The 25,625-nt window shown below is 41.1% G+C and overlaps 1 protein-coding gene across 1 annotated transcript; it reads right to left on the reverse strand.

Moving 5' to 3' along the window:
* Positions 1-29: 29 nt before the first annotated feature.
* LOC132087026 (histone-lysine N-methyltransferase 2D-like) lies at positions 30-15,778 on the reverse strand. Its single transcript, XM_059493052.1, has 5 exons — positions 15,730-15,778; positions 14,585-15,226; positions 8,286-8,296; positions 7,585-7,650; positions 30-404 (listed from the first exon to the last, which is right to left on the reverse strand). Exons 1-5 carry the CDS (start codon positions 15,776-15,778, stop codon positions 30-32), a joined length of 1,143 nt encoding a protein of 380 aa, XP_059349035.1.
* Positions 15,779-25,625: the final 9,847 nt, after the last annotated feature.

A 25,625-nucleotide genomic window follows, 5' to 3' on the forward strand; every position in this document is an offset into this window, starting at 1 on the left:
GATCCAGCCGGGAGCAGGAGCAAGCCGCGCTAATACCCTAATCCCCCTCTCCCGTCCCTGCGCCGAGGCCCCCCGCCGCTGCCGCCGGCGGTAATCCTGCTGGCCCGGCCGCGGGGCGGTGCGGGGGCTGCGCCGGGCACCGCTCCCCGCTCGCCGCCCAGGGCCCCGCGCCGCCCCCGCCGCTGCGCTCCCTGCACGCCGCGTCCCCGCCGCGCCCGCAGACCCCGCCGGGGCGCTCGGCCCCTGCCTGCGGACGGACCGCCGGGGGCCCGAGCCACTGGCCCCTGATTCCGGCCCTCCGCGCCCTCGTGCTTTCCGCTCTTCCCGGCCCCTTCTCCTCCCGCGCCCCGCTGACCTCTCAGAGCATCAGGGCTGGGACGGACGGACCGCGGGAGCGGGCTACGCTGTAAATCCAGCAAAATAGCTCGAAGTCAGTGAGGTGAAAATCCGCGTGTTCCTTTCTTCGACGGCGGCATGTGATTCCTCATGAGTTTTAGCAGTGATTTTCACCCTCTAGATCTCCCCGGAGTTAAGGCTGCGAGGAGAGCCTCTAGTTGTTTCAGCGTGAAGATACCTTGTTTCCAGGGAATTCATGTACATGTGCAATTACTTTAACATGATTTATACTTTTTTTCCCCACTAACCAGATAAGTGAAAGGACAGAGTTCCACTAGGAGAATTGCTGTCAAGTCACGAAGTATGGCATTAAAATTAAAATAACTTATTATTATTAAAAATTAAAATAATTATTTATGACAGCTGTTTTTTTTTCTGCCTTTTATTTTCAGATAATGAAAGGACTGTAAGACATTGGTTTGGGATCTGTATTTGATTTGGGTCTAAAATTAACCACATACCCATTCAGTTTCTAGTTGTTAGATTACAAGGGAAAACATTCATCTGTATCAAGAAACAGTTTTTTCTTTCCTTTCTGACAGTTTAAACTGTCAGAATGTATACTTAGGGTAATTTTATGACCAAAGGAACCAAGACCTAATATATATTTTCTTTCTTTCTTTCTATCCCTGAAAATCTGAAACAGAAGTGAGTTCTGCACCAAACAGGGTTATTGCTGGAGACAGATAAATTTTAGTGAAACAAACTTCTTCTAGATCTGTAAGCAATTAGAGAAACTCAACTGGTACAAATGATTTCTGGGTACCAAGTGTGTGTCAGAGGGGTAAACCAGATGAATGTACCTTGATTTGCCAAGACCCCTAACCCTATTTCCACAAAGAGGTCCTTGATCATATCATGGTACTTCTTCCTCTGTCAGGAAGTGAGAACAGAGACTGAACATAGGACTTGTGGCGAATACCCATTTCATAATAGCTAAGGCTGACATTTGATCATTATATCATGTTCAATCACTGCACACATTTTGAGGTCTTCAAAACTGCCACCAGCTTGGTTGTGGATTTGAAGTGGAAGCAGATATACGTTTGGTCTTTACTATGTGCTTCAGCTATTTCACAAGTATTTCCACAATATTGAATGGTTTATTTTACCATTGCATTTCTTTACTAATCAAGAAAGGCTCTCTGACAGAGAATATTTCCCCCTCCTATATTTAGGCTTTTGAAAAATACAGACCAGATTTTTATACAATGAAATTTCTGGAAGAAGCAACACTAAAAAATCCTGTTTTCCAGATAGTGGTACTAGCTAAGGCATCAGTTACTAGAAGTTTTATATTCTGGAGTTTTTTACAAAATTGTTTTTCAATCACCCATTTTTCCCCTGTCTTTACTTTCCAAGCCTTTGCTGCCTAACTTCAGTTAAGTCATGCACTGCAGCCATTTTTCATTTAGCCCTCTGCCAAAATGACACCCAGCTTTTCTGTCCTTCATTACCTCTTGGTTTGCTCTACAAACTCTTTAAGTGTCTTCATGGCTTGAAAACTCACCCTCATTTTTACCTGACTCCCTGTTCCCTTTCTCACTCAGTACTCAATCCAATGAACTATTCTCATATTTTCTCTCTCACCAAGCTTTTTAGTCTATTTTTGTGGAACTTTAATGTCAATCTCAATTCTTCATGCTGTCAGATTTTCTGAAAACAGAGACACAACCTTACTTGTTTTGCCTAGACTAGTTAACAATTGTGGGCTACTCACATGGGCTTGGGGAAGGGAATTATTACTCTTATTGATGGGAAAAGACATATTTTTTTTTCACTGTCTGCTTTTTGGCAGCCGCAGCAGTAGAGTGCGGTGGGTTTTCCAGTCAGGAATTCTTGGTGAGGTCTCCATGGAGCTGTGCATTTTAAAATCCTGATCTGAACAATTCACACAGGCTATAGAAAACTTCTTCAACTCCTTCCAACCCCTCTGCAAAGTAGGTCTTTAGCAAAAATTTTACCTTATTTTGTGTGAAAATGTTACCTCTACTCCTCCTTAATCACATGTGAAATATGTTTGTGAGACAGCTGGCCTGTATGAAAGAAGGGCATTTTTATCTCCTTCGCTGGCAGCACCTGCCTCTTCCAGTTGGGGAGTGCAGAGTTCAATGCTAATTTGTTTGCTAAGTCCCACATTATATAATACATATTTTCCACTGTACTGTCTTCCCAGATCCATGTGATTGTTAGATGCAGCTCTCAGGAGTTGGGACACCACAGGGGTGCCATGGCACCTTGTTGAGCTCATCCTCATTCATTGCCTTCCTACACCAGAACATTCAACACATGCAAAATACGCAATATTCCTGATTCCAGTTGTTACTGTTAGATTCAGTTCAGCTTCTTCTTGCCACTATTGCAAAAGCTCAAGATGCAGCAGGGTTTTACATTTTCAAGAAACAAAAGGAATGGCAGAGCTGCGGACTTTGACAGTGTCTGGGAGATACAAGGGGGTTTTGCCCCAAGGAAGGTATGAGATAGTTTTGATGTCCACGACGGACTTAAATTAAGGCTGTAATCTTAGGAGGGCTTGTACTCCTTTTTCCTCTTTCCTACTTGGGCATCAGCATCAGAGGAAATGCTTTTACCCATGGAAATACGTTTCACCACAAATAAAAACAAAATGTTGAATGCAGCACATCTTAATATCAAATAAGTGTTGACTTCTTTAATCTTATAGCAATACTGAAATCTCATCAAACTGCAAATATGATTTGTGTCAGGACAAGATTATTGAATGCCTGGCAAAGTAATTACTCCTACAGAGAGAAAAATAAGATCATTCTTTTAACCACTTCAGGGAAATTCATCAAACTCAGCTGTTCTCTGAAAATGTGGTTGAAAGTGGGGAGGTTTTTTATCAGCTTGTAGCTGTGTTTTGTGCAACTAAAGGAAACAAGACTTTTAAAAATCAGCAGAGACTCAATTCTCTTAGTGTAAAGTGGCAATAGGTCTTTTGCCTAATTAACTTGTGCAGAGTGAGGCTCATAGTTTAAAGGTATGAATGCTAGACATTTTACAGCTCTTTCTGAACATGTAAAATGAGATGAGATTAATAATAATGGGTTTCCTCCATGGACATGATTTTTAATGGTTGGTGAATCCTTGCAAAATTCTTTCTGTAAATAAGGATCTTAGCAGAAGTGCCACATTTTTAGGTTGTTGGATGGCATATATGGATTTCTTTTGAACACTTACTTCAGACATCTTCCGAGTGGATACTCAGATGACTACAAGTTGACATGGGATGTGCTCCACAAGAGGCACCCAGACTATTCAAAGTTCAGCGAAGTAGTTTGTAATACTCACTGGAAACACCAGTGAAGGTTTTGCCTCTGCTGGGAACCCAGAGTGTCTCTGTGCCAATTCTGTGCAGGTTGGTCTCTACAATTATGGAAGACTTTGGAAGGCAAACAAGGCTGCAGAGCAGATGTTTTATGCTGGAGGCTGCCCTGGTCAGCTCCCACTGTACTGTGTCAGAAAAATCAGCAGAAATTCATGTTGCACTGTGAGCAACATTCGCATGTCACTGTGTCATCTAGTTCCCAGAAGAGGAGAGTGTTACATGATGGTGAAATAAGCAGAGAAAACTGTGGATAGCGGCTGGACCATATGGTGAAGGGAGGAGCTCCCTGTTAAAAAACAGAGAAAACAACAGAGCATGTAAGATCAATATGGGAAAGTGATGTAGAATTTAACAGTTAAAACCAACAGAAATTTGCGGTGATTCATTATCAAATTACTCTAAACATACATGGGCCAAATCTTCCTGTTTAACGTAATCTTATTAATGGTAGTGCATCCGTAACAATTTCACCTGCTAATGATTTGCGTTGTAAAATTTCACTAGGAAGGGATTTTATGGTAATTTTTAACCAGCCTGAAGAGCTCCGCAGCAGGAATATAACTGATCTGTTGTATTCCATAGGCACTTAAGTTCAAGTCACTAGAAAAATTATTTGCTATTGAACTCTATTGGATTTTCCACAAAGGGAAACTTAATTTCTTCACGCATTGGCTGTTGATGATCTCACATTAGTCTCTTGTAGTTAGAGTCTCTGAGAGGAAAATTAATGAGAAACTATAGTGAGAGCATCTGAAGAGAGATTTCAAGGTTTCTTTCTCCTCATTTTTGCAATGGGAGAAGACAGCACACTCCTCTGTCATTTCATGGTGATTTTATTTCAAGTATTGTGCCCTATGTTTTTAGTTCACTCTTTCAGAAGATCCACATCCCCAGCTATTCCAACATTGTTTTTAGGTATTGCACCTTTTTTGAGTACAGTGAGGAACTGAACAGAATAAAATGTTTCTCTCATCTGCTGTTTCTCTCTGTATAATTAAGTTTTGATGCTAACTACTGAGTTGTCTGGGGAGTAAGTGAAGATGTCTCTCTGAAAGACTCTCTGAAAACTTGTAGAATGCATTTTGATTGCAAAGTTAAGTTCATAGTTTTCTTTAGGTAAATCCTCAGTTCTCATCAGGACTCATTAAAATAAGGCTTGATCAAGAACTTAAGGGAAACAGTGAAGAGAGAGATTTATTTTTTGGCTTTGTCTATGTTCTTGCAGTAGGTAAATGGATTCAAAGGGAAACATTGCAGTGGCTCCCCAAAACACCAATGAACATATCACATCTGTGTGGGGTAACTAAGTGTAAAATCGTAATTGAAAAGACAGCACTGAAACAAGTAAATACAATAGTAAAAATGTTTTAAGTACAACTACAGCAGCAAACTGAGAGCAAACCCAATTTTAAGTAAAAAGAAGTAGTTAGTTTAGTAAATCAGAATAATTACTTTCAGTGTCCCTTCAGTGGAACTGAGCCCTTAGGAACATTCAGTAAATGGAATTGCCAGGCAATACAATATTACCAAATAGAAACTGTTAATGGTTTCAGTATTGGAAATAAAGAGCCTTTATTCTATCCTCCTACCCAACACACATACACACACACACAATTTATAACATTAATGGTTATCCAGCTGACTTTTTTGTTTTCTTTTTTTTAACTCTTGAATTGATGGCAGTGGGTAGAAGAAGGGGTTTGTAACTGACAAACTAAAAACAGGAGAAGGACAGAGGGGAAAAGAGGAGCCAGGACAAAATGAAGGAGTCTGGATGATGGCTCCAGCTGAGAGGATTTGTAAGTGGGCAGTGGGCAAGAAGGAGGGAAACCAGAGAGGAGTGATGGGGGAAGGAGATACATAGAAAGAGGACCAAAGAGAATGAGAAGCAAATAATCTCTATGTGCAGCAAAAGATTAGTGAGATGAGATAAAATAAAGCAATGAAAAAAGAATGGGATTGGTTAGACCTTGACCATTGAGCAGCTGATCAAAAATTATCTCTTTAGTCAGGTTTTATTTTTCAATCCTGAAAGATTACTGACTTAAAACAACAAGAAATGAGAGACTGCGTAGCTCTAGGTTTACACTTACTTTTAAACAATATGAATATTTTTACATACTAAAGGAGGAATTGATGTCAAGCACATTATGGCCTGCTAAGATACAGAAGAGTGACTGAAAATGTGTTGAAAGACAGAGACTTTGGAAAAAACTGTGTCTTGCTTTATGCAGAGCAGTTTTCATTAGTGTCAGTCACCTCCTGACACAGTCTGATGAGTTATTTGGACCCGATTCTGTGTGGAAAAAGTGACACAGGATAACAAGGAAATAACAGTGCTCCAGAACATGGGATCAATCTAGAAAGGCAGCAGCTTGACACTCATCATGTCTGATGGGTGGGCTGGATGGAGTTTGGCTCCTCTTTATTAATTTATTAAATTCACCTTGCTCACAGCTGTGAGCAAGGTGAAATTAGCAGGTGAAAGGAAACAAGTCTCTCACATCATCCCTGTGCACCTTCCCTCACCAAGGCTGACTTAATGTCCCTGCTCTCTCACGGAGAAGAGCAGAAATTTATTTGTCTGAAATGGAAAACGTGGTGTTATAGATGAGTAATGTGATGGTCAGCTCTCACAATTAAGAGATGTATATTAGGTGTATGTATGGTGATATTATTGTAATATCTCCTCCCATAGTCCTCTTCCCTTTCCCCTTGTAATAGTCAGGGCATTTGGGGAGGGCCAGCTTATTACTAGGAGGCGTGGCAAAGCAACACCTGACCTCCAATCAAGATGTAAGAAAGTAATCTCCCCCAATAGATGGCAAAGAAGGAGTTGACTGATAAAACTTTAGAAGGGAGTTAAGGATATAAAAGGCAGAGCATCCACTTTGTAGTTGAGTATGTGGGTAGTGTTTTAAGGATGCTCAGTGCTGTAATTTTTCCTTATTCGTTCCTTTGTTGTATTTTTGTTAACATTTAATAAACCTTTGAAATTTTCAAAGTGAGCTTCATTTTGCACAATGGGATGAGCCATAAGTTTGTAGCGTAGTGTGGTTTTTATGGGTTACAGTGGGGAGTTGATGGGGTCTGTTGAGTGATTTCTTGAATGCTGTCTAGCAAAGGTATTATCACTCAGGAAAAAGAGCAGAAATGTATATTTTCCTTTGTTTGCCTAATCCCTTTTCCTAAGAGGTGCTTCTAGCTCTAGTTTCATCAGCTGGTGTAGAAGGGGATCTCTTCTGAATATTATTATCTTCAGAATAATAAAGAATTCTGGAGACAACTATTTGGATTTTTCCAGATAATTATCCAAACTCTGCCAATGGTACTTGTGTTCAAAAGAGTCTGACTCAGTAAGAAGTTGAACTGAAGCTCATGCAGGTAGGTGAGGATTAGGTGTTACTGTGTGCAGATGTGATAGCCTCTGGCCCATCTGATGAGGATGATGAGAGGTACCACCCCTCCCTTCCTCCCTCCTTCTAGGCTCCTGGTAGTCTGGAGTTTCCTGGTGATTGTTAGAGCTGAAAAGCATTTGCTAATGAAGCCTGCACTATTAACAGGGAACAAGGGAAGGAGAGCAGAGACTTCCTGTGTTTGCTCATTCCTGGCAATCATTACCTAGCTGCTGCTCCCAGCTGTGACTCTCTCAGGTAAATCACAGCCTAGACATTCCACTCCTGCCTAACAGAGTTTCAGTCACTCTACTGCCCTGATATTAGTGCAGCAAAATTGAGAGGAAGTGAGCGAAAGCCATTTGGAAGATTAGTCACTGTTTCAACATAAAGGATAAGAGACCACGCAGAAACTGACTGCTGGGAGAAATCTGATTAACTCACCGTGAAAAGAGTGTTTCCACTGTTTGAAGATGCATATTTGATTTCTGACTCAAACCGTTGTTCTTTCTGTAAGCCATCATACCAAAATTTTTACCTCTTTTAGAGTGTACTTACCAGTGCATGTGTGGAAGTTTAGTAGGTGAAGAGGAATGCCTCAGAGTTGGAGAAGTGCAAGACTATGCAGAAAAAGAAGAAATGTGGAGGAAAATATCAACTTGCATGCAATAAGCCACAGGCATCCTCATTTATGTGCCATGAGTAATGAAACTCCCACTAGTTGGAAAACAAATTAACATGTTATTGCCCAGGGTATCATTTATAGCAATATTCTTGGTGACTCTTTATTAGGTCTGTCCCGAAGACAACATTGTTCCTCACTTTTGGCAAGAACTTCCTGTGCATGTTTCTTGGATTGTACTTTCAGCCCTGTGTGGAATATGCATTACAGTTCACAGAAAATCAGCAGAAAACATATGTGCATTTTAATATCTACTTATACATTATGTCAAAGACAGAAATAAAGCTTGATGTTAGAGTATTAAATTTTTGTTTGGGCCTGTGTTCAACTGACATATTAAATTTGGGTGTTCAGTTAAATAACAATCAAAGTTTCTTTATAAACTTGCTGTGTTTGATGTGAGTTAAAGTGTTTGGGGAAAAGAAGTGGACTTAGTGGAGTCTTTGGGAGTTTTGTCACTGACTTTCATGGAACCTGAACATCACCCAAAAGACAAAATGGGTAACATTAACCGGTTAATAACCATGCCTCCTAACTCTGTGAAAACAGAAAACTAGGAAAACCATAAATGTAAAATAGAATTAAAAAGACCCCTAGGCATTAAACTGTAAAGTCTGGTTCAAGTCTTGGTCTTGCTTGAATCAGTGGCCAAACTGTAGCTGACTTCAGCATAGTGAGACAGCAATTTTCAAGCTCAAATCCTGATTTTGGTGTTCTCTTTGTGTATGTCAGATAAGACATAAACCCCACCTTTCCCACAATCTACTTCATGCTAATTAAATGAATTTATCATTCATGCCTCTTAGGAACTGTTTTCACATTGACTTTGCCTGTACTAATTGCTGTCAGGCCAGTGTCTGACACCAACATGTAGTTATAGGTTTTGTTTGTTTGGGTTTGTTGTTTGGTTGGTTTGGTTTTGTTTGGCGTTTATGTGGCTTTTTTTCTTGGGCTTGTCCAGAATTTAAGAAGGCAAGACTACAGCAGAAAGTACTGCTTGGTTATCCTTAAATTTTCCATCGGAGTTATAAAACCTTCTAAGTAGAGGGCTTGTAATGAGAACTCTACAGTGACCTTAGTGATGGTGGCAGATTATAATATGCATGTTGCTAAGAGGTCTGGTTAATGAGTGCCAGTAGGATTAGAAAATGATGAGTGTACTTTTTAAGGCTGCCATGCTGTGATAGATTTTTATCACTAAGAACAATGAAAGGTGAACAGTAATCTATGGACACTGCCTCTTTCTTTCCTCCAGAAATCTGCACCCTCTCTTATTAATTAAATTGAATACAGAACAATATAAATCTCTCAGTGCTTATTCCGCTCATTTCATACATACTAATGAGGATGAGCTTCTGAAGCTGGTGGTTGGGATCATTTATTCAGTGGTGGGAAAAATAACATCAGGATTCAGACCCCCTGCTGACTTTGCACACTGTTGTGCTAGATTTATATTGGCCTACTAATAAGTAACTGAATACATTAAATGAGACACTCATCACTGCAAGAGTTACAAGGGACTCCTTGTTTTTCTTCCTTGTGTATTCTTTGGTGAGGAGATTAGGGGAGATGGGCCCATTATGTAAGTCCCTCCTCTTGGTATTTTATCCACCAGTTCAAAGCCCTCTTTTCCAAACAGAAACTATGCCAAAGCTCTCATCAATCATTAAAAGTCCCAGCAGTTACAAACTCACTGATTTTGATGTGAAGTACAACAGTCCTGCTTTTTTTTTCACATAAGAAAGTGAATCACACTATGCTTAGCAGTTCAAACTCTACATTGCACAGTATGCATGATTAGTGAAGAGAGAAAATACAGGGCATTCAGCAGCCAAAGAAATGCCTCTTTAGAGCTCCTCTTTGGGAGGAACTATAATGAAACAAGCATGCTGGGTATTCCAGTGCGCATATGTAGCTGAAAAACAAAGAAAGAGAAAAGAAGAAAAAAATTCAAAATCTGGGTGAGTTCTGGATATCTGCATCTAGTTTTTAACCAATAGACCCAAATTCTCAGTCTTCGAAATGTGGGATAGGAAATCAGTACGTACTGTGCTGCCAAACAAGAGTTTCTGTTACAAACCTAAATTACAACAATATGACCACGCTCTATAGGAAATGCCCTGTGTTCATGTCATGAAGTTTGATAGGGAAGCATTGAGAAAAGTACTGTATGGAAGTATTTTGAGGATATGAGAATGTAAAAAAATCTGTGACTGCTGTATTATGTCCATCCATTGTCAGAAGACAGGCAGATATTTAGATAAGTAGACTGATCCCTTCTTAGAAAACTCAATTAGCCTTATTAGCTTAGCTTGTGTAACTTCACAGGTAATTAAGTAAGGGTGACCACTTCTTTGAAAAGCCCCATCTGCACTTTGTGGCTGTATACAAGAATGAGAGGCACTTTTAATATGTTTTGCAAGGAAGTTAACAGGAGGAAGACAACAATTTCTGAATAAGAGGTAATATATTGGATGCAGATTGGTGCAAGCGGGGCTTCTATGTAACCATTATCCCCAAACTGGCAAAACAATTCACTTTTTTTTGCACGAGTGGAAGAGAGGGTTCCAGTACATAACTAGTGGCATTTAAGATATGTGACTGGAATACCATGACTGAATTAGTGTAGGGGTGAATGAGGGAATAAAAAAAAATATAGTGGAGACTAAATACAGTCTTTTTCTTGTTTGCATTTTGTGTGGCAATATATCGGCGAAACTCTGGAAAAAAATCTAATATATGTTCCAATTGACTTTGTTGTGTACATATCACCTTCTGGAAAAAAAAAAATTCCATTTTGCCATGCTTTTTCATTGCTATGTTTTCTTCCATCTGACAGGTCTTGTAGGTGACCTGTTTGGTGAATGGAGCTACTCTTGCCTTTGAAATTGTAATTTGTTTTGGAAGAATTACCTGGGAAGTGTACTTTTATTGTCAGATCTTGGATCAGGACCAGGGTGGGACTTGTTAGTCACCTCTGAATATGTGGCTAATGGTATCAAATAGTATCATCTATCTCAGGAACTCAAGTTTTATATTATAACTTTTTTTTTTGGTAGAGGGATGATGTTCTTGCACACACTTCACTGTTTATAGAACTGAACATTTCAACAACAGCCCTGAGTGTGATTTATTTAGAACATATAGCCTGTTTACAGTAAACAGGAACTATGAAGTAAACTAGCATTTGGAAGAATTTGATGAAATATAGACAGCAGTCAAAATAATTTTACTATAGTAATAGGAGAAAATGTACAGATTTTATTCACAGTAGGCCTTAGCTCATTGAATTTACCTCCCTTATCTCATAGAATAAAAAAAAAAAATCTTGATTTTTTCCCCCATTTATTACTATGTCTTGGAATCACAAGTTTTATGTGTGTTTAACTATATAGAGGAGGCACTTGGTAAGAAATGACTTGTCAAACTCAGGATCTCATTGTTTTGGCTTCAGTAACTGCAGGACAGTCTCTGTAACACATCAGTTATAGACAGGCCCACAAGAAAAGAAATAAAAATTCAATAAAACTCTGTCACTTACAGTCTGATTACAAAATATGGACATAGAGCCCTAAGATCTTTTAGTTTACCAATTCTTTGCAGGCGTCAGGTGCCCTATGTATTTAGTGGAAATATCTGTTAGTGCATCCCCGGAGTTTGGGCAGAAGGAAAGAGTCAGCTTTATGGATGATGTAGGGATGGAAGTTGCTATGGTAAGTCTCTAAGAAGTTGTTGGAGCCTGACGATCTGCTCTGGATGATATCCAACACTGGGATGCAAATTTTCCTGGCTGCAGTTTACAGCATTCAGAGTCTAAAATTATGGCAGATACGTAGTGCTTTAAGCTACTTCCTACTCAAATGTCTGATTCCTGGACTTCTAGACCATATCTAAAATTACACCATTTCTTGCTGAAGATTATCATCCATTCTCTGTTAGAAGAGTGTTCATTAAAGCTACACGTGTTATTATTAATCACTTATGCTTGCAAATCTTCTACATCTATGCACTGTTTACCTTTTGCATTGCAATACCTCAAAAGGTAATGAGGAAAAATAATGTGTGGGAATTTGTTCAGCATGATATCATATGTGAATGACAGAGAGTGCACAGAGGAAAGTTAGGTGGAGTCAGATCCTGAAAGGGGTGCTGGTATCTAGCATGTAATTAAGATATCATATCCACATTGTAGCCTCCATTTGTGACTCTTCTAAAGCAGGGGACTTAAGTAACCACAGTAATACTGACTATTGCCAGTGATATCTGTATTGTTTAAATGGGCATTTAAATAACAATGTTTTGTTGAACAAATAGATCACACTTGAGAGGGGTCACACATAAAGACAGAAACTTAAAAATTCAGGAATTTTGTCCTTTAGATCAGGAGCACTGTAAAAGAAGGACTGAAGAGCAAAGCTGGGCCCAGACCCAATGCAAGTTTCCATAAAAGAATCAATCTGTTCAAATAAACAGCTTTGATCAATTTCTGAAACTCAAATATGTTGTCGTCGTTATGAGGCCAATTTTTATATGGATTTGAATCCATTAAATATTTTGGCATTATTCCTTTTTTCCACTTCTAGTGATACACATTATATTATTAGAGTATCTCAGTGGAGAAATGCTCAATTCTGTCTGCCTCTTTCTATTTTATGTATGTACAAATACTATATGATATCCAGGAGATGTGTTTTTTTTGCATCTGATAGAAATTCTTAATGACTGAATTCACCTGTTTATTCAAGCAGTGCACAAATGCCACTTGGTTGGTTTACATTGGCAGCTGATTTCTGCCCTCATGCACCTCCTAGAAGGATGAGAGGCAGCTCTTCCCAGGGCCCTCACTCATTTGTCCTTTCACCAGGGAGCAGTGGGAGCACACCTGCGTGAATGGCCAATGGGCCTCACAGAGGCTGAGGCGTTTAACCTGCCTCAGGTGCGTTGTTTCAAGCAGTCCTAGGAGCCAGCATGCTGGGGCTGTTCCTAACTCTGGTCATTTGGCTATGACCACAGAGTAAGCACACTGGACTGATCTCCAGAAAATAATTTTTAGCTGCAGATAGTAGCAAAACGCTGTCAAAGTTTCAAAGGATTTAGCAATGTTTCTGAAGGAAACATTTAAAGGGCCTTGTTAAATCAAACGTTCCCATCTAGCTCTAGAGGCATTCCTGTCCCAGGTCTGCAATGTTTGGTTACACTTCTATTGTTTGATGTAGAGCCTTAGATCTTCAATTAATATGCAATTCAGTGTTCACTGAGACAATGGCAGGATCTACTCAGCATTCTGGCAGCCTGTGAAACAGATAAACTCTAACCTTTGCCAAATACAAAGGATGATAAAAGCAGAAGTCGCTTCTTTAAAGCTGAATTAAAATACACTGCCAATGTCTTTGTAGTCCTCATCTTTTTTCCTGCTTTATTGTGGTAACCTTCAGCTGGCATTGTATGGCACCTATAAAATACATACTGCAGGACTTAAATTAAAGAGAGTTGCAGCAGCAAGCAGAAAAACGGAGACATTGAGTTTGCTCTTAAACAGTTTTCATCCATTAGATTCAAAGTGTAACATATGTTGATAGATTAATCTAGGCTGTCCCTGGAAATAGGTAAGGACTCCAATGCCATAGCAATGTACCTCAAAATACCATTAAGTTCAATGGGGCAGGATTTCACTGAGGTCGTTGAATGGAAGTAGTTTGAGATAGCATCATGGAGATCTTTTCATGTGCCTGTATCAGGGCTGAGATGTTGAAAAATCAAGTACAAAAGCTATATGAAAATGTATATTCCTCTTAAATTATTTGAAAATTAAGAGATTGCTGTTTCCTGCAAAGAATAAAAAATGTAAGGTTATTCTGATATGAGAATCAGTAGACAGAGGCAGAAAAAAAACCCCACACCCAAAAGCAAAACCAAAGACCTAAAATACATTTGAGAGTTGTAGGTTTGCATCTTATGAAAGCCTCTGTGTGTGATTTGACAGTTCATGACTATATCTCAGGTAAAACAGGGCAGCACATTTATGATTACTTTTCTCTCTTTTCACCCGACTTGGGGAAAAGAAAGAAGTTCTCATGACATGCTATTTTTAGTCACTCACAAAGTCACTGCAGTTCTACATTTCTCCTGCTTTGTGCAAGTGTTTTGTCTCCGAAATATTTTCAGAAAGAATAGGTGTGAAAAATCCCCATGTGCCTGTTCAAACAGTGCTTATCTGCTTTAGACAAATCAAGTTTTAGGGCTTTACAAGCCTGACATGTCTATATTGGAATATATTGGAGTGAGAATCACAGAAACAGCTCCCCTGGAAGATCGAAGAGGGTGATAATCCCAGTGAGCTGCAGAAAGCTGACTTTGGAGGCCTGGCGTAGGCACTGGGTGATGGATGGAGTACTTAAAAAGTCAAGTGATTAACCACAGCTATTTGAGACTGTGCATCCAAAGGATAACACAGTGTGTGATACAGCCTGGGTAAGGAGGTTTGGAGGCTCAGGAGTGAAGAGAAGAAAACTTCACATGCTCTGTTTCAAATTGAATGGAGTCTAGTTTTGTTGGGAGGGATTTTGGCGTTGATGTAATTGCAGTGGCAGCTCGTTCATCCGGCAGTCTGGGGACTGGTCTGCTCGATGTCTGAGATGAGGTGTGGGTTCAACCCCCTCTAGTCTCTGAGAAGACTCCGAGCTTGGAGTGCCCAGGGGAGTGCTGCTGCCAGACCTGTGGGGCAGAGCTGCTCCCAGCCTTGTTTGGGACACTGCTCCCAACCCAACTGAGGCCACTGCGCCGGGACAGGCACGAGGCTGGCGAGAAATGAACTGGGAGGTGGATCACACTGGGATGAACTGGGAGGTGGATCACACTGGGATGAACTGGGAGTAGGATCACACTGGGATGAACTGGGAGGTGGATCACACTGGCATGAACTGGGAGGTGGATCACACTGGCATGAACTGGGAGGTGGATCACACTGGGATGAACTGGGAGTAGGATCACACTGGAATGAACTGGGAGGTGGATCACACTGGGATGAACTGGGAGGTGGATCACACTGGCATGAACTGGGAGGTGGATCACACTGGGATGAACTGGGAGGTGGATCACACTGGGATGAACTGGGAGTAGGATCACACTGGGATGAACTGGGAGGTGGATCACACTGGGATGAACTGGGAGGTGGATCACACTGGGATGAACTGGGAGTAGGATCACACTGGAATGAACTGGGAGGTGGATCACACTGGCATGAACTGGGAGGTGGATCACACTGGCATGAACTGGGAGGTGGATCACACTGGGATGAACTGGGAGGTGGATCACACTGGCATGAACTGGGAGGTGGATCACACTGGGATGAACTGGGAGTAGGATCACACTGGGATGAACTGGGAGTAGGATCACACTGGGATGCTGTGACAGAAGCAGTGTGCTGTGAGAGATGCCATGTGACACGCTCATCAGGGGGACGGGAGAGGTGATCTCAGGTGGGCACCTGTATCACCAGCCCATGAAATGAAAAAGGGCATAGGTACCACCAGTATTTCTTCCTTGGGTTTTTGAAGCCTGCTTTGAAGATTGCATGTTTAGCTTTAGGTTTGAGGATTTTTTAAAGTCAAAAATTATTTATCAAGTTTGTAATTAGTTTCAGGACTGTGAAACCAGTGCTATGGCTTAAATACATGGGCTCCTAACTACTTTCAAGGAAAAAGAATATATCTAGACACAGTTCTGTTATTGTCTACTTGCTGTTAGGTGATCAATTCAGAAATAAAGTTACATGGAAATTTCTTTAAAGATATAGCTTATATTCAGTTATTTCATTACAGTGATATGAAGTCATATTAAAAAATGTTAAGATTATTTTTAGTCCTAATATGTGTATTTAAATGCTATTATATCTCTAGTGAACTTACAGAAGTACTGCCAGCAGTAAGGGGAGTGAAGTTCACATCGAGTATCCATGATCACAGATGCTATCACTTACATCACTGACCATTTAATTTTGTTCACCTTTCCTCTGCTGATTTGCTTCTCTAATTTCCTAAATTGGATTTCTCCAGTGATTTTAAAGTAGCTCCTCTATAACTTAAAAATAAGGGCTAGATTGTCAAGTTTTCAAGAGAGTTTTCTGACCAGAAGACTCTCTTAAGAGGTTCACAGTAAATCCAGTGGCACAGTACATTTTGTTTAAGTGCTTGTCATTAAAGGTTGGAGTGCATAGTAGAACTTGAAAAGAGTTTGAAAGACTGATTCAAGCAGCAGCATTATTTTACACATGAGTGCATCAAGAAAAAGCGTCGAAGTGATAAGAAAAAATTGCAGTCATGGAAAAACTATCAATTCACATTTTCATCTCTTTTTAATTAACTTGACTTCTTTTAGTCTCTGTCATTTACATGTAGTTGGTAAGTCATACCTTGGGTCCCACTGCTTTGATTAATAGCATGAGCAATTAATTTATAATGGCTGATTTTACTTATTATTTAATTATTTTACTTAAAATTATATTGCTGAAGCTGGAAAAAAGCCCCCAAAACCTGGTTGACTGATATGAATGTATTTGACATCCATGGAGTATCTTTTCCCCTTCTCTTGGTTTGCAGTTTCTGAAATTAGTTACTGAGCACTATCTTTTTACCTTCTCCCTCAAGAAATGTTTATGATAAAGCTGTGAAGTTTCCTGTATAAAGCTTCACTCACAGAACTAGCACAAATCCTCCAATCCAACATCACGCATTTTTACTGATGCTGACAATTTCTGGCACAAGCCTGTGTTCTCAAGACACTCTAAATCCCTGCACAGCACACCACAGCACAGCACATTATTGCTTGGAGGAGCTTAAGCTGTTGTTCTGGTGATTTAAACGATGAATTGCTGGCGGGAAAGGCTTGACGTATCCTCACAGGCAGAAATTTCCCTTCCCTCTTAGCTCGGTCCATTGGCTCTGTTGGCTGTTTTTATTACACATACCCAGTGCTTCTGCAAAGCTTGCCTTCTCCTCCAGGCTTGTGGGAGGGATGTGAGCAGCACAAGCAGCCACAGCAGCAGGCACAGACAGAGCCACATCAAAACTGACACCACAGCCAAGGGTTTTCACAGCAGTGCCTTGAAGCTGCACTTGCTGTTCCCCCAGTGGAGCGTCTCAGAGCTGTCTGCTGCTAATAAGTTGCTCTTTTCTGCCCTCAGCCACTGCTTCTCCTGCCCTTTGAATGACCATTGTGTTCTTTTTTCCTCTGCTCTCTCACTCATTTTCTCTCGTTTGGTCCATCTTTCTCCTGGTTTATTTCCACATGTGTGAATACAAAATTTTCCATTACAGCACCTCTTACCCACCTTTCTCTGATGGTGTGTAACTGCTGCTGCTCTCCTTTAGCCTGGCAGCAACCACAGGGGTTAAATGAAAGACATTCTATTTAATAAGAAATGCATTAAATGTTTCCTCATTAGTCCAACACTTCTCCCAGAGGAGCCCTACACTTGATGGGAAACACCCAAGAAATTGATGACTGATGCCATATATTTATGTATGTGTTTTATATAGTGGCAATTATGGAATTAAAAGAGCTTTGCTGGGTATCTAGACACATATGCAGATTGATGCTTCAGAGTATGAACTTTTACTACATGAAAAAAACGTGAAGAGCTTAAAGACTGCAAAATGGGTGGAATTATACACCAGAAAGAAATAAAAATAAATTTCCCTCAACAGGTTCACTGTCCTTCTGTTTTTTGAATAAAGCGGTGCAGGATAATACACTTGTCTGCATTGCAGTTTATACCTGAATTATTGTTCATAATTTCTGTGTGACACAATTCCTCGCTTTGCAGCATTTGTTTCATCCAGTGAGTCAGTAAGTAACCAAATTACTCAGTTGGACAGACCCTCACCAAAAAAAAAGAGCTGCTTTTGCCATGATGTCCCATTCTTTTGTGCTATCCAATGTGGATATACGACATACTTTATGTGTCTGTCTAATGGATGCTTTGCACAACCTGAAACAATTTTCAAAAGGCTCTTTCTTCGTGTGTTGTAGAGGGGTGCTGTTACATCAGGGGTTATAGTGATAACTAGGAGTCCTTATCAGAGATTTTGTCGTCTCAGCCTTAAAAAGAGAGTTACACAGTTATGGGATACTAATAATGGCTAGGTGCTTGGGAAGGGTTTATGGAGGGTAAGCTAGAGCTGAGAAATCACTGAATAGATGCAGATTTTCAAAAGCCTCTATCAGGAACTGGTTTCATAGACAATAGCACACCTATTATAAATCTTTTGAAACAGGAGCCCCTATCCAGATAAGGCAAGTGTAGAAGGTGTTGAATAAGAGCTATGAGTAAATCTTGCACAAATAGCTCCAATAATGAATAAGAATATCTGCCGAAGCTTAATCTTTGGCTTATGGAAATTAGCTCTGAAAATTAATTACAAAATCTCGTATTGTGATCTTATGTTCTTAGATCTAAAGTGTAATTTTGTTGTGTTTTAGTTATTGATGAAGGCAATTGCCTGAAAGAGACAAACAGAATGGAGATAGTCTGCAACAGAATGGATTATGAAGAGAGAAGGTGTGTTTCTACATTTGAAATTATATGTTTCTACATTTTGATTTAAAAAGTTCATAATAATGAGAAAACCTAATAGGTCAAGATCCAAAAATTAGTCATCTATATTGTTTTCAAGGATATAAATATGTCTTAAGAAATATCTGAAGTTTTAGCTTCAGACATTATCTTAAAAAGTTATGTATTTATATATATGTACATATATATAATATAAAAATATAACTTTAAAAGTTATATATTTAGAAATTATATTTCTATATTTATCTATGCTTTTTCATAGAAATGGATATTTGGATATTTTGAGAACTAGAAAAGCATACCATAAAATAACTTGCTTTTATCTCTGAGGTGTCCTGAATTTTAATAATCACTATCACAACTTCAGTTTGCTGAATATCAATCATATGCATTTCCCATTCTTTATTTAGTTTTACTTAAAACATCATCAATCAGAATTAAAATAATTGGGGTTTTTTAGCTCCTTGAGCTAAGACCAAAAAAATGGCATAGCTGTCAACTGTGAAAGCTAAAAGAATGAGGGACAGGTGCTTGGGGGACAGGTGTGAAGACAGGAGTGAGATGAAACAGCTCACCCAGAACTCACAAAGTGTCCTGAAATGCTTTAAACTTACGCTGTGGCTTTCACGGTACGAGCACCTACAAGTAGCTAAGGCAATTTGGTTGTAGTTCTGACTCCTTTATTTCAATTCCCTCTGTTGAAAGTGCAGGAGATTCACAAATTTTTGTGTAGAAATGAGGGACAGCACTGCATCTGTGGTGGGAAACCACAAGAGTGGCAGTCAAGCAGCACGAAGAGGCTGCTGCAGCTGCTGCTGCTGCGCTGCACGTCCCAGGGCGAGCTGGGCTGGCACAAGTTTGGGTTGCACTGATGCAGCTGTGCCAGCACAACTCGGTAAGGCTGTCCTCCAGAACCTGCCCAGGCTCCACACAGATTGCTGGGCACCATTGCTGCTTTTAGGAGTCTGTGTTGGCTGATGGCTTGGGAGGACAACCTAGACACAGTCTTTGAAACAGAGACCTTTGCAGAACACAGCTTGTTGCAGTATCCTCCCTATTTCTGGGCACAGCTCTGTCAGCAGCCCTGGATGCATTCTCAGTGCATGCACGCCTGTACAATAAAAAACCCCATGTTGTAACAGTTGTTTTAGATGGTTAGTGGAGAAACTGGGCAGAAAGAAAATTTAGAAGGAATATAGATCTTAGAAACCATTCTAAAGGATGGTCTTTAAGATGGTCTTGTATTTGCTGTTCTGCAGACCCCACGTGTGGTATCAGAAAATGTAATAAGGCAGGCAGTTTTTACAGTTAGGGAATCTCCCAATAAGAAAGGTCAAAATTACAGGGTTCACAATCTTTGAGTTTTAAAATATTAGAGATCTAGTTCCCCTGACAGTTCCAGAAAGCATTCTCACTCTCTGCCGAACACCACAGATGGTCTTATCTCCATGTAAGCCTTCCACTGATTCAGACAGAGAGCTGAACAATGCCATGGGATTAGGGGGATTGCTTCAACAATGAAGGAGAAAGGTATTCCCTCAAGAATTTTGGCAGGAGGCAGTTGCAAGAGGTCCAGGTATTTTGCAAGGAACTTTGTGCTTCACACAAAAGATCTGAAAACGTTGGTACTTCCATTTCTGTAAATCAGCTAGTCAGACATTTTGAAGTTATCCATCTCCATAACAGCTATTTTCTTTTTCTGGGAGAGTGCTGTGGTGGGGAAGAGGAGGGTCTAAAATAGTGTTTCCTTTTGAATTTGAGGAATGAGAAAGTTTGCATGATATTGTGTGAAATGTATGGGCAAAGTGATAGATATTCCTTCAGGAAAATAAATAGATTAGGTGCAACTGCCCAACACAATATATATTACCAATTAACAGCAGCGATAGACCATGCCAAATGAAATCATTAATCTCTCTTTAATTTGCAGCATTAGTTTGGTGCCCTTATTGTTTAGAGACTGTGAGGCCCATAAATTTCCGGACACACAGCGTTTTGCTGTCCAATCCAATGTACATAAAGTAAAATATAAATACAAGCCACTGAGATCAATAGGCAAAGAGATTTCACCAAGAGGAAGCAAAACAGTGGCAATTTTTTTTTAAGCAGAGTTTGTACAAAGCTAGCTGGCAAACCCAGTGTGATTTGACATCTGCAGCAGTAGTGGAGCTCGTGACGGGAAATGACCAGGTGCTTGACAGTTTCTGTTGGCTGCATCAGGTTGTCTTCCTGTAGGATGCAGCTGTTCACGTATTCTTCAGTGAAAGCAGATGGAAAATTCATGTGGCTAATTGGTACTACTGACATGGGAGTCAAAGAAATGTTATTACTTTTTTTTTTTCACTTTGACTTCCTTTTCTTCATGCCGAGTATTAACATTCCAGATGGGGAACATTCAATTAAGTAGCATTTCAAACAGAAAATGTTTGTAAGTTGTTGAAAAATGTCCATAAAACAAATAAAGGCTGCTGAAGCAAAGACACATGCTATCTATTTATTCAATTAGTAATAAAGCACTTGTGGTATTCTTAAACAACTGTGGGAGCTCTGACCAATACATTCATCATTTTTGAGGATACTGCTGTTGGATGAAGGGAAAATAAAATTCCCAAACTGAGTTGTGAAACAATGCTCCTTTGTAGATGCAGAGGTGCTGGTAGCAAGGCTTTGTGTAAATATGCATGATTAAGTATTTGTACAATTCTTTCTTGGTAGGACCCTAAGAGATTATTTTAATCTGCTGAGTTGAAAGTAAGACAGTTGCTTGATTATACTTTCTGAGAAAATATGAATTTATAAAAAATTAAACTTAGTAAGTACATTGTGTCTAGGACTAATTTATAATGCCTTCCTCAGCTTCAATATGCAGGATTATTTAGAATAGTTCTAGAACTTAAATGATGTTTAACTTTCCATATAATTTAATTATGAAAAAATGTTAATACTTTTTGTTTTCTCAAAATGTCTTGAGTTTTGATTTCCTATAAATTCCTACAAGTAGAAAGAGAAATTTATGGAAAGCTTGGGACCCAAGAAAGGCTGCTAATAACAATAAAAATAACAGATTTTAGTGTAAATGCTGCCTTACCTAAAAATGCTGGCATTTGACAGACCTATGAGACTTCCTTTCTCTAACAAACACTTTTAGAGATTACTTTTTAGTCACTATTCAAAAAAGCACTTGATTAAAATATTAACTTTACTTACATGCTGTATATTTCTCCTAATTACTGGGAATCATCATTGCTTTATCTTAGAAAACATAATTCATTTACAGTGGGGGGTTCTGCATTGTTCTTCCCCTGAGAAGCTGGCAGCGAAGCAACCTGAGTTTTTTTTGATGTTAGTGAAAGTGTATCCCAGTGACCTCTTCCTGCTTGCCTCACCAAATGTGTTGGCTGTCTCTGCAAGAGAGGTGTGTAATAACAAAACAGGACAAGGCCACGAGTAGCAATTGCAGCATTTTTTCCTAGAGTTTTCTTGGACTGCAGCTATTCCTCCAACACCTCTGCACAGCATACATTACTTAGATTACTTTGATGTGTTCCTGGGAATAAAGGAGTGATTCCAACATTATACTTCCCAGGAATGAGGGAATGGGTGCAATAAATGACTGGAAGAGCTCTAGACAAATGTGTATCTTATTGGAGACCTCTGCAGATGTTACAGAGAGATTTAGTGACAATTTTCTGCAGGTGAGAAAACCCTGGTGACATGTGGAAACCCTGGTGAGCCAGCAGACCCACAGGACAATTAGCAGAACCACAGGACAATTAGTTGGTGTAAAGTCAGAGTGAAGTCCTCTGACAGGTTAGGACAATACTGATATTATTGAAAGTGCTGGTGGCTTGGCACAGAGTTTAGCAGGTTTTCATGCTACATTTCAAAGATTATTCATACTTGCCTTCCCATCTTTGGATGTGAAACAGACCTGTAAATTTCTGGAAATGTAATTCCACTTAGGACTTTTATTTATGTTTTGCAATATGTTTTAGTTTACTTTGGATAAAATTAGAAAAAAGATCTCAAACAAAGCAGAGCAGTTACAGAAAGGGAAAAAAGAAAGGGAACTAAAGCAGGGAATGCTGTAACAAACACACTTTGGAGAAACAGAAAGAGTGATCTGATTTCAGCAAAACCAAACACACCCCACTCACTCACAATGGATGGACTTCTAATCAGAGACAGGAATCATTGGTTGTCAAAGCAGGACTAGTTTTTGACTAAACATACATTAAACTGCATTAAAAACTGAAAGCTGTCAGGGAGGGCAGACAGCCCAAGAACACAATATCTACCCGTGCTGCAAGAGCAAAAGTAAGTCTGCTGGCCTGTGCAGGACCACAGTAATTCTGTGATGATGTAACAGGTATCTAACTGAGACTTTCACAAAATGGTGATGAAAAGCAAAAAAAAAAAAAAAAAAAAAAAAAAGCAGCCAGCCTTCCCTCCTTCCTGTTGTATTCATATTTCTGTACCATATGCCCATACTGTACCAAGCTGTTCTTCTCTGCAGCACAGTTCTTCATGCGTCTCGTCTTCTCAGGGGCTGCCCCTGGGCTCTCAACCCACGCCTATTTATTCCAGTTACCTTCACAAGCTACAGCTGCTGCCCAACTAAGGACTTGGCAGCTGCAGCTCATTTGGAGTCACTCGGTCCCACACATAGATCTTAGAGGGACTCTCTCCATAAGGACCCACTTATCTAATACATAGGACTCTCACTACACCTTCCTTCCTTCCTTCCTTCCTTCCTTCCTTCCTTCCTTCCTTCCTTCCTTCCTTCCTTCCTTCCTTCCTTCCTTCCTTCCTTCCTTCCTTCCTTCCTTCCTTCCTTCCTTCCTTCCTTCCTTCCTTCCTTCCTTCCTTCCTTCCTTCCTTCCTTCCTTCCTTCCTTCCTTCCTTCCTTCCTTCCTTCCTTCCTTCCTTCCTTCCTTCCTTCCTTCCTTCCTTCCTTCCTTCCTTCCTTCCTTCCTTCCTTCCTTCCTTCCTTCCTTCCTTCCTTCCTTCCTTCCTTCCTTCCTTCCTTCCTTCCTTCCTTCCTTCCTTCCTTCCTTCCGACACTTCCTTCCTTCCGACACTTCCTTCCTTCCGACACTTCCTTCCTTCCTTCCGACACTTCCTTCCTTCCTTCCTTCCTTCCTTCCTTCCTTCCTTCCTTCCTTCCTTCCTTCCTTCCTTCCTTCCTTCCTTCCTTCCTTCCTTCCTTCCTTCCTTCCTTCCTTCCTTCCTTCCTTCCTTCCTTCCTTCCTTCCTTCCTTCCTTCCTTCCTTCCGACACTTCCTTCCTTCCTTCCTTCCGACACTTCCTTCCTTCCGACACTTCCTTCCTTCCGACACTTCCTTCCTTCCTTCCTTCCTTCCTTCCTTCCTTCCTTCCTTCCGACACTTCCGACACTTCCGACACTTCCGACACTTCCGACACTTCCTTCCTTCCGACACTTCCTTCCTTCCTTCCGACACTTCCTTCCGACACTTCCTTCCTTCCGACACTTCCTTCCTTCCGACACTTCCTTCCTTCCTTCCTTCCTTCCTTCCTTCCTTCCTTCCTTCCGACACTTCCGACACTTCCGACACTTCCGACACTTCCTTCCGACACTTCCTTCCGACACTTCCTTCCTTCCTTCCTTCCTTCCTTCCTTCCTTCCTTCCTTCCTTCCTTCCTTCCGACACTTCCGACACTTCCGACACTTCCGACACTTCCTTCCGACACTTCCTTCCGACACTTCCTTCCGACACTTCCTTCCTTCCTTCCGACACTTCCTTCCTTCCTTCCGACACTTCCTTCCTTCCGACACTTCCTTCCTTCTGACACTTCCTTCCTTCCGACACTTACTTCCGACACTTCCTTCCTTCCTTCCGACACTTCCTTCCTTCCTTCCGACACTTCCTTCCGACACTTCCTTCCGACACTTCCTTCCTTCCTTCCTTCCGACACTTCCTTCCTTCCGACACTTCCTTCCTTCCTTCCGACACTTCCTTCCGACACTTCCTTCCGACACTTCCTTCCGACACTTCCTTCCTTCCGACACTTCCTTCCTTCCGACACTTCCTTCCGACACTTCCTTCCGACACTTCCTTCCGACACTTCCTTCCTTCCTTCCTTCCTTCCTTCCTTCCTTCCTTCCTTCCTTCCTTCCTTCCTTCCTTCCTTCCGACACTTCCTTCCGACACTTCCTTCCTTCCGACACTTCCTTCCTTCCGACACTTCCTTCCGACACTTCCTTCCGACACTTCCTTCCTTCCTTCCGACACTTCCTTCCGACACTTCCTTCCGACACTTCCTTCCGACACTTCCTTCCGACACTTCCTTCCTTCCTTCCGACACTTCCTTCCGACACTTCCTTCCGACACTTCCTTCTGACACTTCCTTCCTTCCTTCCTTCCTTCCTTCCTTCCTTCCTTCCTTCCTTCCTTCCTTCCTTCCTTCCTTCCGACACTTCCTTCCGACACTTCCTTCCGACACTTCCTTCCTTCCGACACTTCCTTCCGACACTTCCTTCCGACACTTCCTTCCGACACTTCCTTCCTTCCGACACTTCCTTCCGACACTTCCTTCCTTTCTTCCTTCCGACACTTCCTTCCTTCCTTCCTTCCTTCCTTCCTTCCTTCCTTCCTTCCTTCCTTCCTTCCTTCCTTCCGACACTTCCTTCCGACACTTCCTTCCGACACTTCCTTCCGACACTTCCTTCCGACACTTCCTTCCGACACTTCCTTCCGACACTTCCTTCCTTCCTTCCTTCCGACACTTCCTTCCGACACTTCCTTCCGACACTTCCTTCCTTCCGACACTTCCTTCCGACACTTCCTTCCTTCCTTCCGACACTTTCTTCCGACACTTCCTTCCGACACTTCCTTCCGACACTTCCTTCCTTCCGACACTTCCTTCCTTCCTTCCGACACTTCCTTCCGACACTTCCTTCCGACACTTCCTTCCTTCCTTCCGACACTTCCTTCCTTCCTTCCGACACTTCCTTCCTTCCGACACTTCCTTCCGACACTTCCTTCCGACACTTCCTTCCGACACTTCCTTCCTTCCGACACTTCCTTCCTTCCTTCCGACACTTCCTTCCGACACTTCCTTCCGACACTTCCTTCCTTCCTTCCTTCCAACACTTCCTCTCTCCTTCCTTCTGCCACTTCCTTCCCTCCCTCCTCCCCTCACTCCTCCCCTCCCTTTCCTCTTCCCACCTTCTTTCCTTCTCTTTTCCCAGGGGCAGCACTTTGGAAG

This window comes from Ammospiza nelsoni, chromosome Z (assembly GCF_027579445.1).
Source record: "Ammospiza nelsoni isolate bAmmNel1 chromosome Z, bAmmNel1.pri, whole genome shotgun sequence".
Lineage (NCBI taxonomy): Eukaryota > Metazoa > Chordata > Aves > Passeriformes > Passerellidae > Ammospiza > Ammospiza nelsoni.